Source organism: Terrapene carolina, unplaced genomic scaffold, assembly GCF_002925995.2.
Source record: "Terrapene carolina triunguis isolate 2854851 unplaced genomic scaffold, T_m_triunguis-2.0 Scaffold402, whole genome shotgun sequence".
Lineage (NCBI taxonomy): Eukaryota > Metazoa > Chordata > Testudines > Emydidae > Terrapene > Terrapene triunguis.
Window position 1 is genome coordinate 3,373,026 of NW_020664753.1, and position 13,069 is coordinate 3,386,094.

A 13,069-nucleotide genomic window follows, 5' to 3' on the forward strand; every position below is an offset into this window, starting at 1 on the left:
TTTATTCTCATTGGCTGGTCAGAGCTCAAGGGCTGGACACAGTTACTAACTCCTTGTCAATAAAGAAGCCTTACATCTGCCTAAAGAAGTTTCTATAATTGTCAGCTACACCACAAATGAACTGAAAACATACCCAGCTTCTGTTCACACCTGAGCCTGTCTGAGAACAGTACACAGTTATTCTACATGGCTTTTGAGTCAATTGTATGGTTAATTTTTGATACTACACATAATTTTGTTAAATTGAAGTTACATAAAAAACTAGTAGTTGATCTTTCTCTTTGAAGACAATGAGTTCATTTCTGTCACTGTGTTAATGAGTCCATAATCAAAGACAATCAGATTAATGCACAGGTCTAAGGTACTGAGGTGATTTTTCATTGTCTTTAACGAGGAAGAACATAGAGCTGGTATGATTTTGGTGCATTTGACATGAAGCTCGACTCGGGAGTTATATCAATGTCTTTGGCGTCAACGACAGGTTTCAAGGTAAAGTTCTGCAAAATCATGATCAGTACCAAGAAGAACTCCATCCGAGCCAGACCCTCTCCCACGCAAATCCGTTTCCCTGCAATGAAAAAGGAATTTTGAGTTGATGCTGGAGATCTTTCTTTGCAGCACATTTTAAATATGGTGTAAAGTATCAGAGGGATAGCCGTGTTAGTCTGGATCTGTAAAAAATGACAAAGAGTCCTGTGGCACCTTATAGACTAACAGATGTATTGGAGCATAAGCTTTCATGGGTGAATACTCACTTCATCAGTAGTATGCCACAGGACTCTTTGTTGCATTTTAAATATGGTTATTATGGAAGCAAAATGTGAGGATTAAAGTTAGATGTACAGAGTGATTCAGGGCAAGTGCATGGAGGATAATGGCTGTTTCTCAGAGTTCAGCAAGGTATGAAAGTGTATGGGGGGTTTAAGAAGCCACTCACACATAATTTGAAGAATTGAGTTCCTTATATTGCCATTTTAAAGGCAGTTTGGAGTGAAGGGTGGAAGATGTGGGGGGCGGGAAGATGTGGGGTTTGAGGAATAGGTTATCCACATTCCAAACAAGCTACACAGTTTTCTGGGGGACTGACATGATGGTGATTGAGTAGAAGGGGAGAAGTAACAATTAGAAAGGTGTAGGTGTCCTAAGGAGCAGGATGGAGGAGGAAGGCTGAAAGGCACTGTTAACAGAGTGACAGGGAGGCTCGGTAGCTTAGATTCAAGTAGAGAAGTTAAGTAGCCCCTTGATGACATCAAAAAGGCTGAGGTATTTAATGCCCCTTCTGCTTCAGTCTTCACTGGAAAGGTGAAAGGTGACCAGATACCCAACACAATTAATATTAACAACAAGGGGAAAGAAACACACTCCAAAATAGGGGGAGAACAGGTTAAAGAATATTTAGATAAGTTAGACATATTCAAGTCAGCAGAGGCCAATGAACTTAAGGAACTAGTTGAAACAACCTCAGAACTGTTAGCAATTATCTTCGAGAACTCATGGAGGATGGGTGAGGTCCCAGAAGACTGGAATGGAAAAACATAGTATCTATCTTTAACAAGGGGAACAAAGAGGACCTGGGGAATTGTCGATCAGTCAGCCTGGAAAGATACTGGAATAAATTATTAAACAATCAATTGGTAAGTACCTAGAAGATAATAGGGTTATGAGGAATAGCCAGCATGGATTTGTCAAGAGCAAATCATGCCAAACCAACCAGATTTCCTTCTTTAACAGGGTTACTGACCTAGAGAACAGAGAGGAAGCAGTACATGTGATATATCTTGGTTTTAATATGGCTTTTGACACAGACCCACATGACATTCTCATTAGCGAACTAGAGAAATGTGGTCAATATGAAATTACTATAAGGTGGGTTCAGAACTGGTTGAAAAAAACCTACTCAGAGAGTAGGTATCAATGATTTGCTTTCAGACTGCGAGGGTGTATATAATGGGGTCCAGGAAGGGCCTTTCTTGTGTCCAGTACTAGTCAATATTTTCATTAATAACTTGGATAATGGACTGGAGAATATGTTTATAATATATGGACATTTATAATGCACAACTATAAAATGGGGAATAGCTGGCTAAGCAGTAGTACTGCTGAAAAGCATCCGGGGAGTTATAGTGGGTCACAAATTGAATATAAAAGTCAACCATGTGATGCAGCTACAAAAAAGGCTAACAACATTCTGGGGTGTATTAACAGGAGTATCATATATAAGAAACGGAGGTAATTATCCCACTCTGCTCAGCACTGGTGAGGTCTCAGCTGGAGTACCCTGTCCAGTTCTGAGCACCACACTTTAGGAACGATGTGGATAAATTAGAGAGAGTCCTGAAGAGAGCAACAAAAATTATCAAAGATTTAGAAAACCTGACCTCTGAGGAAAGGTTAACAAAACTGGGCCTGTTTAGTCTTGATAAAAGAAGATTGAGGGGGGAACCTGATAATAGTCTTCAAATATGTGAAGGGCTGTTAGAAAAAGAACAGGGATCAACTGTTCTCCTTGTCCACTGAAGGTAGGACAAGAAGTAATGGGCTTAATCTGCAGCAAGGGAGATTTAGGTTAGACATTAGGAAAACTTTTTTAACGATATGGGTAGTCAAACTGTGGAACAGGCATCCAAGGGAGGTTGTGGACTCCCCATCAACGGAGGGTTTTAAGAACAGGCTGGACAAACATCTGTCACGGATGGTCTAGATTTACGTGATCCTGCATCAGCGCAGGGGGCTGGACTTGATAACGGGTCGAGGTCCTTCCAGCCCTGCATTTCTAGGATCTCTCTCCAGATGACTATGCAGTTGGCTGTGTCTTACTGTATGTTTGGTACTCCCTTCAATTTTAGGGTTATCTGCACATTTGGTCATGGATTAATTTATACCCGACAGACACCACACAAAGCGAGACACAAAGTTGCCAGGCAGAGCGAAGAGAAAGGAGTGTGTAGTTAGTGAAAAAAAACTCATTTCAGACCAAGGAACAGAAAGTGACACTCTTTAAAGACTGATAGATGCTTTGCTAGCATGAGAGACTCTGCTTCATAGGCCACCTGAAAACCCTCTGCACTAAATAGTCTGAGAGCCACTAGGAAGTTCAAGGCAAAGCCAGAAGGCAGTCTAGGATCTCAAATAAAAACGGCTTATTTTACCTGCAGAAAAAGGCACGAAGTAGTCACTCTTCTTAAAGGCACCATTTTCATCCAAGAAATGTCCCGGGTTAAATTGCTCTGGGTTTGGAAATTCCCTGCTGTCATATAGAACTGACTTCAGTGCAGGGAATATTGTTGTCCCCTGAATTAGCAAATGCAGAAGAAAAGAGTTAAAGTGGAAACTATCCAAAAGAGAGAAGCCTCCAAAATTCACTGAGCTGGACTGTGGGATCCATCTTTGTTTTTCTTCATTTCCTTGCATCCCCTGAACCTCATGCTTTCAACCAGAAGCAGAAATATTAAAATTTCATGAGCACAGTTATACCCACTGAACAGCAGTTCACCCTTTGTACTACTCACTGGCAGAGCTAGAATACACTGAGTGACTTTGGGCAAGTCACTTTTGGTGTCAGAGCCCTTGTTGCCCCCCTCTGTAAAATGGGGATAGCGATACTACCTCCTCTTGGTAAAGTGCTTTGAGATACAGGAGGTAAGTATTATTATTCAGCATATCAGACCCAACAAAATACCCCTGCCAGTGAGAGAGAGAAGCTACATCAAATAAATTATTTTTGGGAAGTCCTATGGCCTATGTTATACAGGTCAGACTAGATGATCACAATCATCCTTTCTGGCCTTGTATCTCTGTCCACTAGTATCTTCGGAGGATGTTAAGCAGAAGCTACTAATGTTAGATATTTTGAAATCAGCAGGTCCAGGTAACTTGCATTCAAGAGTTCTAAAAGAGCTGGCCGAGGCACTTGGTGGACCCATTAATGTTGATTTTCAATAAATCTTGGAGCAGTGGGGAAGTTCCAGAAGACTGGAAGAAAGCTAATGCTGTGCCAATTTTTAAAAAGGGTCAATGGAATAAGCTGGTTAATCACTGGCTTATCAGCCTGACATCGATCCCAGACAAGATAATGAAGTAGATATTATGGGACTAGATTAATAAATAACTAAAGGAGGATAATGTAATTAATTCAAATCGACATGGGGTTATGGAAAATAGATTCGGTCAAACTAACTTGATATCCTTTTTTGATGCGATTACAAGGGTGGTTGATAAGGGTAGTAGTGATGACATACTTAGGCTTCTATAAGGCATGACTTGGTATCACATAACATTTTGATTAAAAAACAGAATATAAAATTAATATGGCACATATTAAATGGATTAAAAACTGGCTAACTGATAGATCTCAAAATTTAATTGTAAATAGGAAATTGTTATTGAGCGGGTCTGTTTTCAGTGGGATCCTGCAGGCACTGGTTCTTGGCCCTATGCTATTTAACATTTTTAACAAGGATGTAGAAGAAAACAGAAAATCATCACTGATAAAATTTGCAGATGACACAAAACTTGGGGGAGTGGCAAATACTGAAGAGGACAGGTCACTGATTCAGAGCAATCTAGCTTGCTTGGTAAAAAGGACTCAAGCAAACAATATGCATTTTAATACGATCACAATGGTCCTGTCTAGCATAAGAATCTATTAGTCTATTTAATATAAATCTAAGTCTATTTTTCATTATTTAGTAAACAAAAACCAAGAACTGTGCAAGCTTGGCTCACTATTAAAAATACAGTAACCTTGAAGTGTAGTTTTTGTTTTCTTTCGTATTTGTATTGATTGGCTTGCATTCAGTTCCAGAAATAAGCAAAGGTTGGGAGGGCTCTAATACTTTTTAAATGTATTCAGTCATTTCCATTTGCTATGATGTTCTGCTTGTGAACTAACTGTGCCAAGAAATTTCCCCAGAAAAAAAAGCCCTTTGGCCTCAAAAGAAGAGAATGTTTCTGCATACTAGTTTGATACCAAAATCTTAGTGATTACCATTGCTAAATGCATTTTCTATTCCATATCTAAATGCCACAGCTAGAATCTGAAACCCTTTCCTGGAATGAAAGCCCAGTCTGCAGACTGCAAACTGCTGTTCTGCTTCATGCAGAGGCTTAGAGGGATTCAGTAATAATTGGTATATTATTGGTAAATCAGCAACAAAAAAACACCACACAAAATCTAGTTGAAGCATTTCTATTGCGAATAATTCAAAATTAAGAAGAGAAAAAGGTAAAAGAACTTGACCCTTCACAGACACATTGAGAACTGACCTTGGGAATAACATACTGTTTGAGATGAACTTCTCTAGTCACAGCACGTGGGACACCTAATGGGACAAGAGCGATGAATCTCTGGATTTCATGTACCACAGCATTTGTGTAGGGCATCTGGCTTCGATCCGCCATGCAGGGGCTTCGGCTTCGGCCAATCACACGGTCAATCTCTTCGTGAACTTTCTCTGTCATCAGATTAATGAGGCTTAATTATAATGGTAAAGAAGAGGATTCCCATAAATTTGCCCACCATTGTGTCACACTGTCTGCTATTTGGGATTATAACAAATCTGGTCAATTTGGTGTTACAATAACTTCACTGATCTGGATTGAGAGAGGAATTCAATCACAACGGCCTATTTAGCCTTTGGACCCTTTGCTCAGACTGTCAATACGGGGACAAGTAATGCCCATTGTAATGGTGCTTTTTGGATGAGAACTCCTGCCTGCAGGGAACCCCCCCAACCCTCCGAACACATCTTCAACTCACTTCACATAAACTAATGAACCACCGCCATGTTACAACAACATAGGTCACTGCCAGGCCAGGCCAGGCCAGGCCAGGCGTGGCACGTTCTGGTGACTGAAGGGGAGATGTCTATATCCATTTACTGGTCCATGCATTCCTCACTTCCCCCCAGGACCTAACATTTTGTGTGTTCAGGGAGGGGAGACTTCTACCTTCTATTTCTGGGTATTTCAGAAGAATCAGGAGTCCATATTTCAGAGTGATGCTGGTTGTCCCTGTTCCACCGACAAATAACTCTATTGTGCTTCGTGCCAAACTTTCCACATTAAATTCTGACTGGACATTCTTTTGCTCCTGAAAAAAGATTTGGTGATGATCTTTGATTCTTGACAGTAAAACTGTAGGATATATTCAGATATATATTCTTCTACCCAACAGGTGACCCACCTCTGATCATTATAAAAATCCCACAAAAATGGCCCATAGCACCTGACATTACAACTGTATTACTGTGGTGCAATGGGCCTGTTCTGTGCAATAAGTTGATTTTTTTTTTTTTTACATGAAGGAGGAGAGCAGAGTTTGACCATTATAATGTATGTTCCTTGGGCAGAGACCATGTCTTCCCTTCGGGCCTTCTCCAAAGCCATGTCCTATATTATTACTTAACAAATTAATCCCAATGATACATATAACCTACTCCACAGGAAAGCGGAAGGGCTGCTGCCCTCACATACCTGTTCCAGTTTGACGAGGAAAGCATCGATAAAGTCTTGAGGGTAGTTGGGATCCAGAGACTCTTTGTGCATCTTCACTCTCTCCAGAACAAGTCTTCTGAACTCCTGAGCATTTTTAAATATCCTCCGGTGAGGCCCAGGGATGTAAGCCATGAGAGTTGGGAAAAAAGAGTACAGCTATAAAGGATGAAAGAAAAACACAGCTTGATATATCTGGACACAACAGTCATAGTGTTCACTCAAATGAGTCAAGTACAGCAGAACAATACAATATTGCTTTGGCACCGTCTTATGAAAATGGATTCAACGGATCATTGCAAACTCCACTAAGTAAGACTATCGAACATACATAAATTCCTCACAAAAACAGCAGTGACATTCAGTTATATCAGCTAAGGTATGCTCCATTTTTTCCCCCACATAAAACCACCCCCAGTACACACATCCTTTTCTTGGGAAAAAAAAAAACACACACACTCAAGTGCCCAATCTTAGCTCTGACCACAAATTTTCTTAGGCAACAATAAACCATTATAGACTTTAAAAGGAAAATATACATTAGACTTCCTGAGGTGGCAGTAAAAGGGTCAAATTCTCTCTTGTGGTGTAACTCCCTTTATTTTGACCGAGTTATGCCAACAAAGAGTTTGGCCCTTCATTGTGCAATTAGCAAGGTTTTCAGGAATGGGGGTGTGTCTGGTGGCTGGCTGTGAGCTGGAAGTGAAAGGAAGTTTGCTTTGGAGGTGAGAAATATGTTCACATTCACTATCATGTTGCTTATGTGATAAGGCATGTGACATGTCATTGGTGTGGATGTTAATATTTTAACTGGCAACTTCCTTGATTTTTACCAATAATGTTGATAGTGAATATCCATAAGCAAACTTAATTCTGGGCTAATGAAGTGTTTTGTGTGGGAATTTAAACAAGACTTAGAAACAAGTTTAAGGCTGGGTTTGGTAGTAGCTGCAGCCTAATGAAGAGAATAAGACCATTATGGGAATCTGAAATAACATTTGTTTAAGGAAAATTAATAGTTAAAGAAAGAAATCTCTGTTCCCTCCCCCAGTACAAATGAGGAGAATAGAATAAACCCCTGAACATACCGCTGTCCAAGGAGAGCGCAGGAGCTTGTCATTTTCCTGTACAAGACTAATTAAAGTAACAAACTCCTTATCTTCATAGTCAAACCGGTCCCCAAAGACGATGGAGCAGATGACATTGGAGAGTGCGTGGGTGAGGAAGAGGGTGGGGTCAAAGGGCCGCCCTGGAGCAAAACAAAACTATGAAGAGTCAGTTTTAAGTCAGTGTCTTCACCGTCAACATCAGAGTCACTGGCAGCACGGGGACATTGTGGATCTCCCACCCCAGGGCAAGGTGGGGCTGACAGCAATATTCCCTGGGGAGGGTGGGTTAGGGCTGCCCCAATCCCCACTTTTACTTCTCACATGCTAAATTAAACAAACACCACTTTTTCTGCTGGCAATCAGTTTTCACTCTGCTCTGCTGCTTGGCACACTCTGGTCTGACCAGGGGCCATCATTTTATGGTATTGCCACCCTTACTTCTGCGCTGCTGCCTGTAGAGCTGGGCCCTCAGTCAGCAGCCGCCACTTTCCAGCCGCCCAGCTCTGAAGGCAGCAGCGCAGAAGTAAGGATGGCATGGTATGGTACTGCCACTCTTACTTCTTTGTTGCTGCTGGTGGGGAGCTCCCTTCAAAGCTGAGCTCCTGGCCAACAACCACTGCTCTCCAGCCACCCAGCTAAGAAGGCAGCGCAGAAGTAAGGGTGGCAATACGGTGACCCCCCTAAAATAAACTTGCGACCCCCCCTGCAACTCCCTTTTGGGTCAGGGCCCCCAATTTGAGAAACGCTGGCCTCCCCTGTGAAATCTGTAGAGTAAAAGCACACAAAAGGCCAGATTTCAGGGGGGGAGACCAGATTTCACAGGGGGAGACCAGATTTCATGGTCCATGACGGGTTTTTCATGGCCGTGAATTTGGTAGGTCCCTAATCATCACTAACTCCTAGAGCACAGCAATCTCCCCTTGGCACTGGCAGCCCTGGCCGTGCAGCGTAAATACACTGTTGTTGTGCTAGGGAAGGAATAAAGGCTCCCAGCACAACAGCAGGGGGGATGGGTCTGCTTTCTGCCTTCGGTGTGCACTAAGCAGGCCCCACAGCTCAGCTAACGCAGCTGGAGAGGCTGAATTTCCCACTGGCTCACTAGTGACATCTTAGCTTCTGTTTCAGGTTCTTCCTTCCTCATAAGCACAAGGAACACACGGGGCGGGTAACTGAGAGCTAACCTGGGGCTGCAGCGTCACAGGGAGCAGCACAACATTCCTGGGAATTATGGGCAAGAGTTCACCCCTCTGACCTGAGACCACAGTGCTCATGGGGAACATCCAGAAGCAGCATTTTCTTCATGCACCAGACCCCTGCCTGTGTCCCTCACCCGTCGATTCTCTTTCACTCATTCCGAACAGCAATAGCTGCCCCTTGGCTCAGAGTGCACAAGTAGCAGCAGCAGCACTAATGTGGTACCAGGGGTGGGGAAGGGTCTCAGTGCATTCTCCTCTCCCACTCACAATTCACCAGATGGGCAGAGGCAACATCAGTTTGGCCCTTAATGTTGCATTAAATATTGCAAGAGGCAGGTGATCTTATGGCTCAGTTCCCCATCTCTAAAATATCAGGGAAAATCATTCATTTCTTCCACTGTTTTCATTCATGTCTATTTAAATTATACGCTGCTTGGGGCAGGAATTGTCTCAAACCATTTGTTCTAACAGTCCATATGCAAATGAGCCCCAACATCAGCTGGGACTGTTAGATGTTACTGGAATATAAATAATAATTTAGGAGTGTAACTGGCACTGACACAGAAGAGCTCTGATATTTCACATATCTTGGCAGCATCCCACGTACAACAGGTGGAACAGACAAAGACATTAAAGCCAGACTAGCAAAAGCCAGACATGCCCTTGTAACTCTAAATCTGATCTGGAGAAATACAAATCTTACCTTCCCAACCCAACTTCAAATATTTAGCACCATTGTAAAGTCAGTCTTACTACATCGTGCTGAAACTTGGAAATGTGTTGAGACCTTATATCTATACTCCAAGTTCTTATAAACAGCTGCCTTAGACAAATGCACAATATCAGATGGGTAGGGGGAAAAAACAAAGGAAGATGAAACAAAAACTGATGAGACAGGAAATTCTGGAACAAAAATGGAGATGGCTAGAACATACATGGACAAAAAATTTGAATCACATAATAAGACAGGCGTTGGACTGGAACTCCCATGGCAAGAGGCAATAAGGTAGACCATGAGGAACATGAAATGCACAATAGAAGCAGACTTGTTAGTTATCAAATTGAGACTGAAAGAACCTAAGACTGCAGGAGGAAACCAGCAAAGATGGAAGACTCTGGGGAAGGCTCTATGTCCCGCAAGGAATAGAGAGGAATAAGATAAGAGAGAATGAGTGTCGTTTATGAAGCACTGTAAATTTACACTGTGATTTCAAACATTCCTATGGAGCCCATCACTATAGAACAGTGGTTCTCAACTTGTTATCTGGGCTGCAGGGGCCAGGTGGCAGGGAAGCGGCAGCACGGACCTGACCCCAACGCCGGACCCCTGCCATGCGGGGCCAGCCGCCTGCCTGCCCCGGACCCCATGGGACTGGCCGGTTGCCCTGACCCCGGACCCTCGCTGTGTGGCTTCCCCAGACCCCAGAGCTTGCAGGGCCAGGCAGCTGCCCCTGACCCTGTTGGGCTGGCCAGGAGCCCCAGACCCCCAAAACCCATGCCGGCAGCCCTGACCCCAATGCGCTGGCTGATGGGGCAGCCCGGACCCCTCCGCTGGGCAGCCAGGAACCTGGGGGACCTGGTACACAGGCCGACCTTTAGCAGACAGCTGAGCTGGGCTGCAGCTGTGTGCTAATTGGGCCGAATGTGGCCCGTGCTCCACGGGTTGAGAACCACTGCTATAGAAGGTAGGTGCCAAACATGCATCAGACGTCTACAGGGCCGGCTCCAGGCACCAGCTTAACAAGCAGGTGCTTGGGGCAGCCAAGGGAGAGGGGCGGCACCTGCAGCAATTCGGGGGCGGCAGGTCCCTCACTCCCTCTAGCAGCGAAGGACCTGCCGCTGAACTGCCGCCACCGATCGCGGCTTTTTTTTTTTTTTTTTGCTTGGGGCGGCAGAAATGCTGGAGCCGGTCCTGGACGTCTAGCAGAGAAAAAAAATAAGAAGCAAACTGTAGACATAGGTGTTTTTTTAACCCAGCACACTGGAACTAACCCACTCTAATATGGCTCACTGTGTTAGCGTCTACACACTCTAAACAAATATCTTCCATTTACTCATTGATCACAGATCACAGGGGAGAAAATGTGAGAGAGAAACAGCCAGAAATGGTCATCTCTGGAATGTTTCGCACATCCTTTCCCATTACATTAACACAGGTTGTTATATGTGCAGTTAATGGCTTGAGTTATAAGACGTTTGAACCAAACAATTAATATAATGAAAAACAGAAAGACAAGAGTCTTTGACTCCTCAATTTCCAACAGACATGAAACAATCCCCACCGTGTGTGTTTCTGAGCCTTTCCATCAGAAAACAAGTTTCCTCCTGGATACGTTCCTCAATGCTTTTCTTCCCCATCCCAAAATTTCTCAGATTAGTGAGGACAAATCGACGGAGCTGCTTCCACTGCTCCCCATTGCTGAAAAGAATACCTGGAAATGGGAAGAGAACAGGAATGAAAGGAGGGAGGGCCAGACTCAGTTTGCCTATTTGAAAAAATACCCAAACATTGGTGAGTCAAAGGTTCAGCTTCAACTTAAACGATACTGTGCCTATTTTCTACTAGGGAGACGACATTACCGCTACATTACAATTACTATTCACAGCATTGCTGTTGCCATGTTGGACTCTGGATATGGCTCAGACAAGGTAGGTGAGGTAATATGTTTTATTGGATCAACTTATGTTGGTGGAAGGGACAAGCTTCTGAGCTGCACCAAGTTCTTACTCAGGTCTGCAGCAGTTAATTAGCGCGTCCAAGCTAAAAACAAGTTGGGACAGACTGCAAAAGAGGTTCACTCTTAAAGAAATACTGTTTTTATGGCCCATTACAATATTTATTAGGCCTGGTCTACACTGGGCGGGGGGGAGAAATCGATCTAAGTTACGCAACTTCAGCTAGACTAGACACGATAAATCGATCCCCGCTGGATCGATCGCTGCCCGCCGATCCGGCCGGTAGTGAAGACATACCCTAAAACACCCTGCTGACTACTAACCCTCCATTATTCCACCACTGCAGAAGTTTTAATTGGCCATTATAGGCCACTTCATTTTCAGTGGTTTCCTACAGTGTGCCCAAGTTACAAGCCTTTGAAAAAAAAATCACATTTCACACATGCTCAGTAGAGACTTCTTAGAATTTAGCAGTTAAAATCTCCAAAGGTTCTGTCTTCACTAGGCATGCACCAGCACCTCACTGATCCTGGTGCCTGTCCACATGCAAGATGACAAGCTACTGCTGCTCTCAGTTACTCCATTAACTCAGATATCTGTGCAGTTGCATAGGGAATCTTAATTCTAGCATTTCCTAACTTCTGAGTGCTTGACTTTACAACCTCAATAACGTTCCTTTCAAGTGTTTTTTCCCTGTGTAATAAAATAACTATACTGATGGTTCACTTCATGCAGAAATAAGATAAAAGGACTTCTTGGCGCTTCCATATTTATTTCTTCCTCACTACTAAAGAATCTTAAAAACTGAGACACCTAAGTAAAACAATAATACAAATAATCCTTCACTGCTTATGGGATATACCTAGTTAGTGAGAACAGGAGAGGAAGAGGATAGAAATTCATGGTTTGTTCTGACTCTCTTGGCCTCTCCAGCCCTGCTTTCCTGGCTGTATTCTGGGACTACTAAAGTAGATTGGCCTGGCCATTACCTGTCATAAACCTGTAGTGACGTGCTCGTAACCGTTCATGTCAGTGAACCAGTGGTGTTACCCAGGGTTTTCAGAACCCAAAACTTAACTGTTTCACTCCAGGCAGTGTCAGGAATAAATCAATGAGAACACAGCAATTCCGTCTGATAAATTATGGATATAAGAGTGCTCTTATCTAAATCTATGATTTATTAGATATTAAGCACACACAGACATAAGCAATAGGTTTGGAACATCCCAGATATAGTTACCCACAATCTGAGATGATTTTGAGTAATCATCAACCAGACTTCCAGGGGCCCTCTTTCCATCCAGCTGATAGGGAGTTTAGATGTCAACTCCTTTCCCAAAGAAAAGCTCCCGTGAACTGATCTGAGGTATTTACTTTTACCAAATCTTTTATAGCTAACTCTAACAAAGCACATAACCTATAGTAACTCCTAGTGGGTCAGCATAAAAACATCTGCTGGGTCCTCAATTCTTCTAATTTCAACAAACTACTCATTAGCTCAAAACATTTCTGGTATTTCTAGCCATAACAACAATATGTCAAGGGCACCTAAAACCAAGGTCGCAATTCACTCACTTTCCTCCATAACTTTCTATC

At 43.0% G+C, this 13,069-nt stretch overlaps 1 protein-coding gene across 1 annotated transcript; it reads right to left on the reverse strand.

Moving 5' to 3' along the window:
- Nucleotides 1–6: 6 nt before the first annotated feature.
- Nucleotides 7–11,709, reverse strand: LOC112118855 (cytochrome P450 2H2-like). The gene is made up of 7 exons (XM_029912976.1): nucleotides 11,080–11,709; nucleotides 7,581–7,741; nucleotides 6,475–6,651; nucleotides 5,950–6,091; nucleotides 5,266–5,453; nucleotides 3,150–3,291; nucleotides 7–568 (listed from the first exon to the last, which is right to left on the reverse strand). The coding sequence occupies exons 1-7, from the start codon at nucleotides 11,153–11,155 to the stop codon at nucleotides 387–389; spliced, it is 1,068 nt and encodes a 355-aa protein (XP_029768836.1). The 5' UTR covers nucleotides 11,156–11,709; the 3' UTR covers nucleotides 7–386.
- Nucleotides 11,710–13,069: the final 1,360 nt, after the last annotated feature.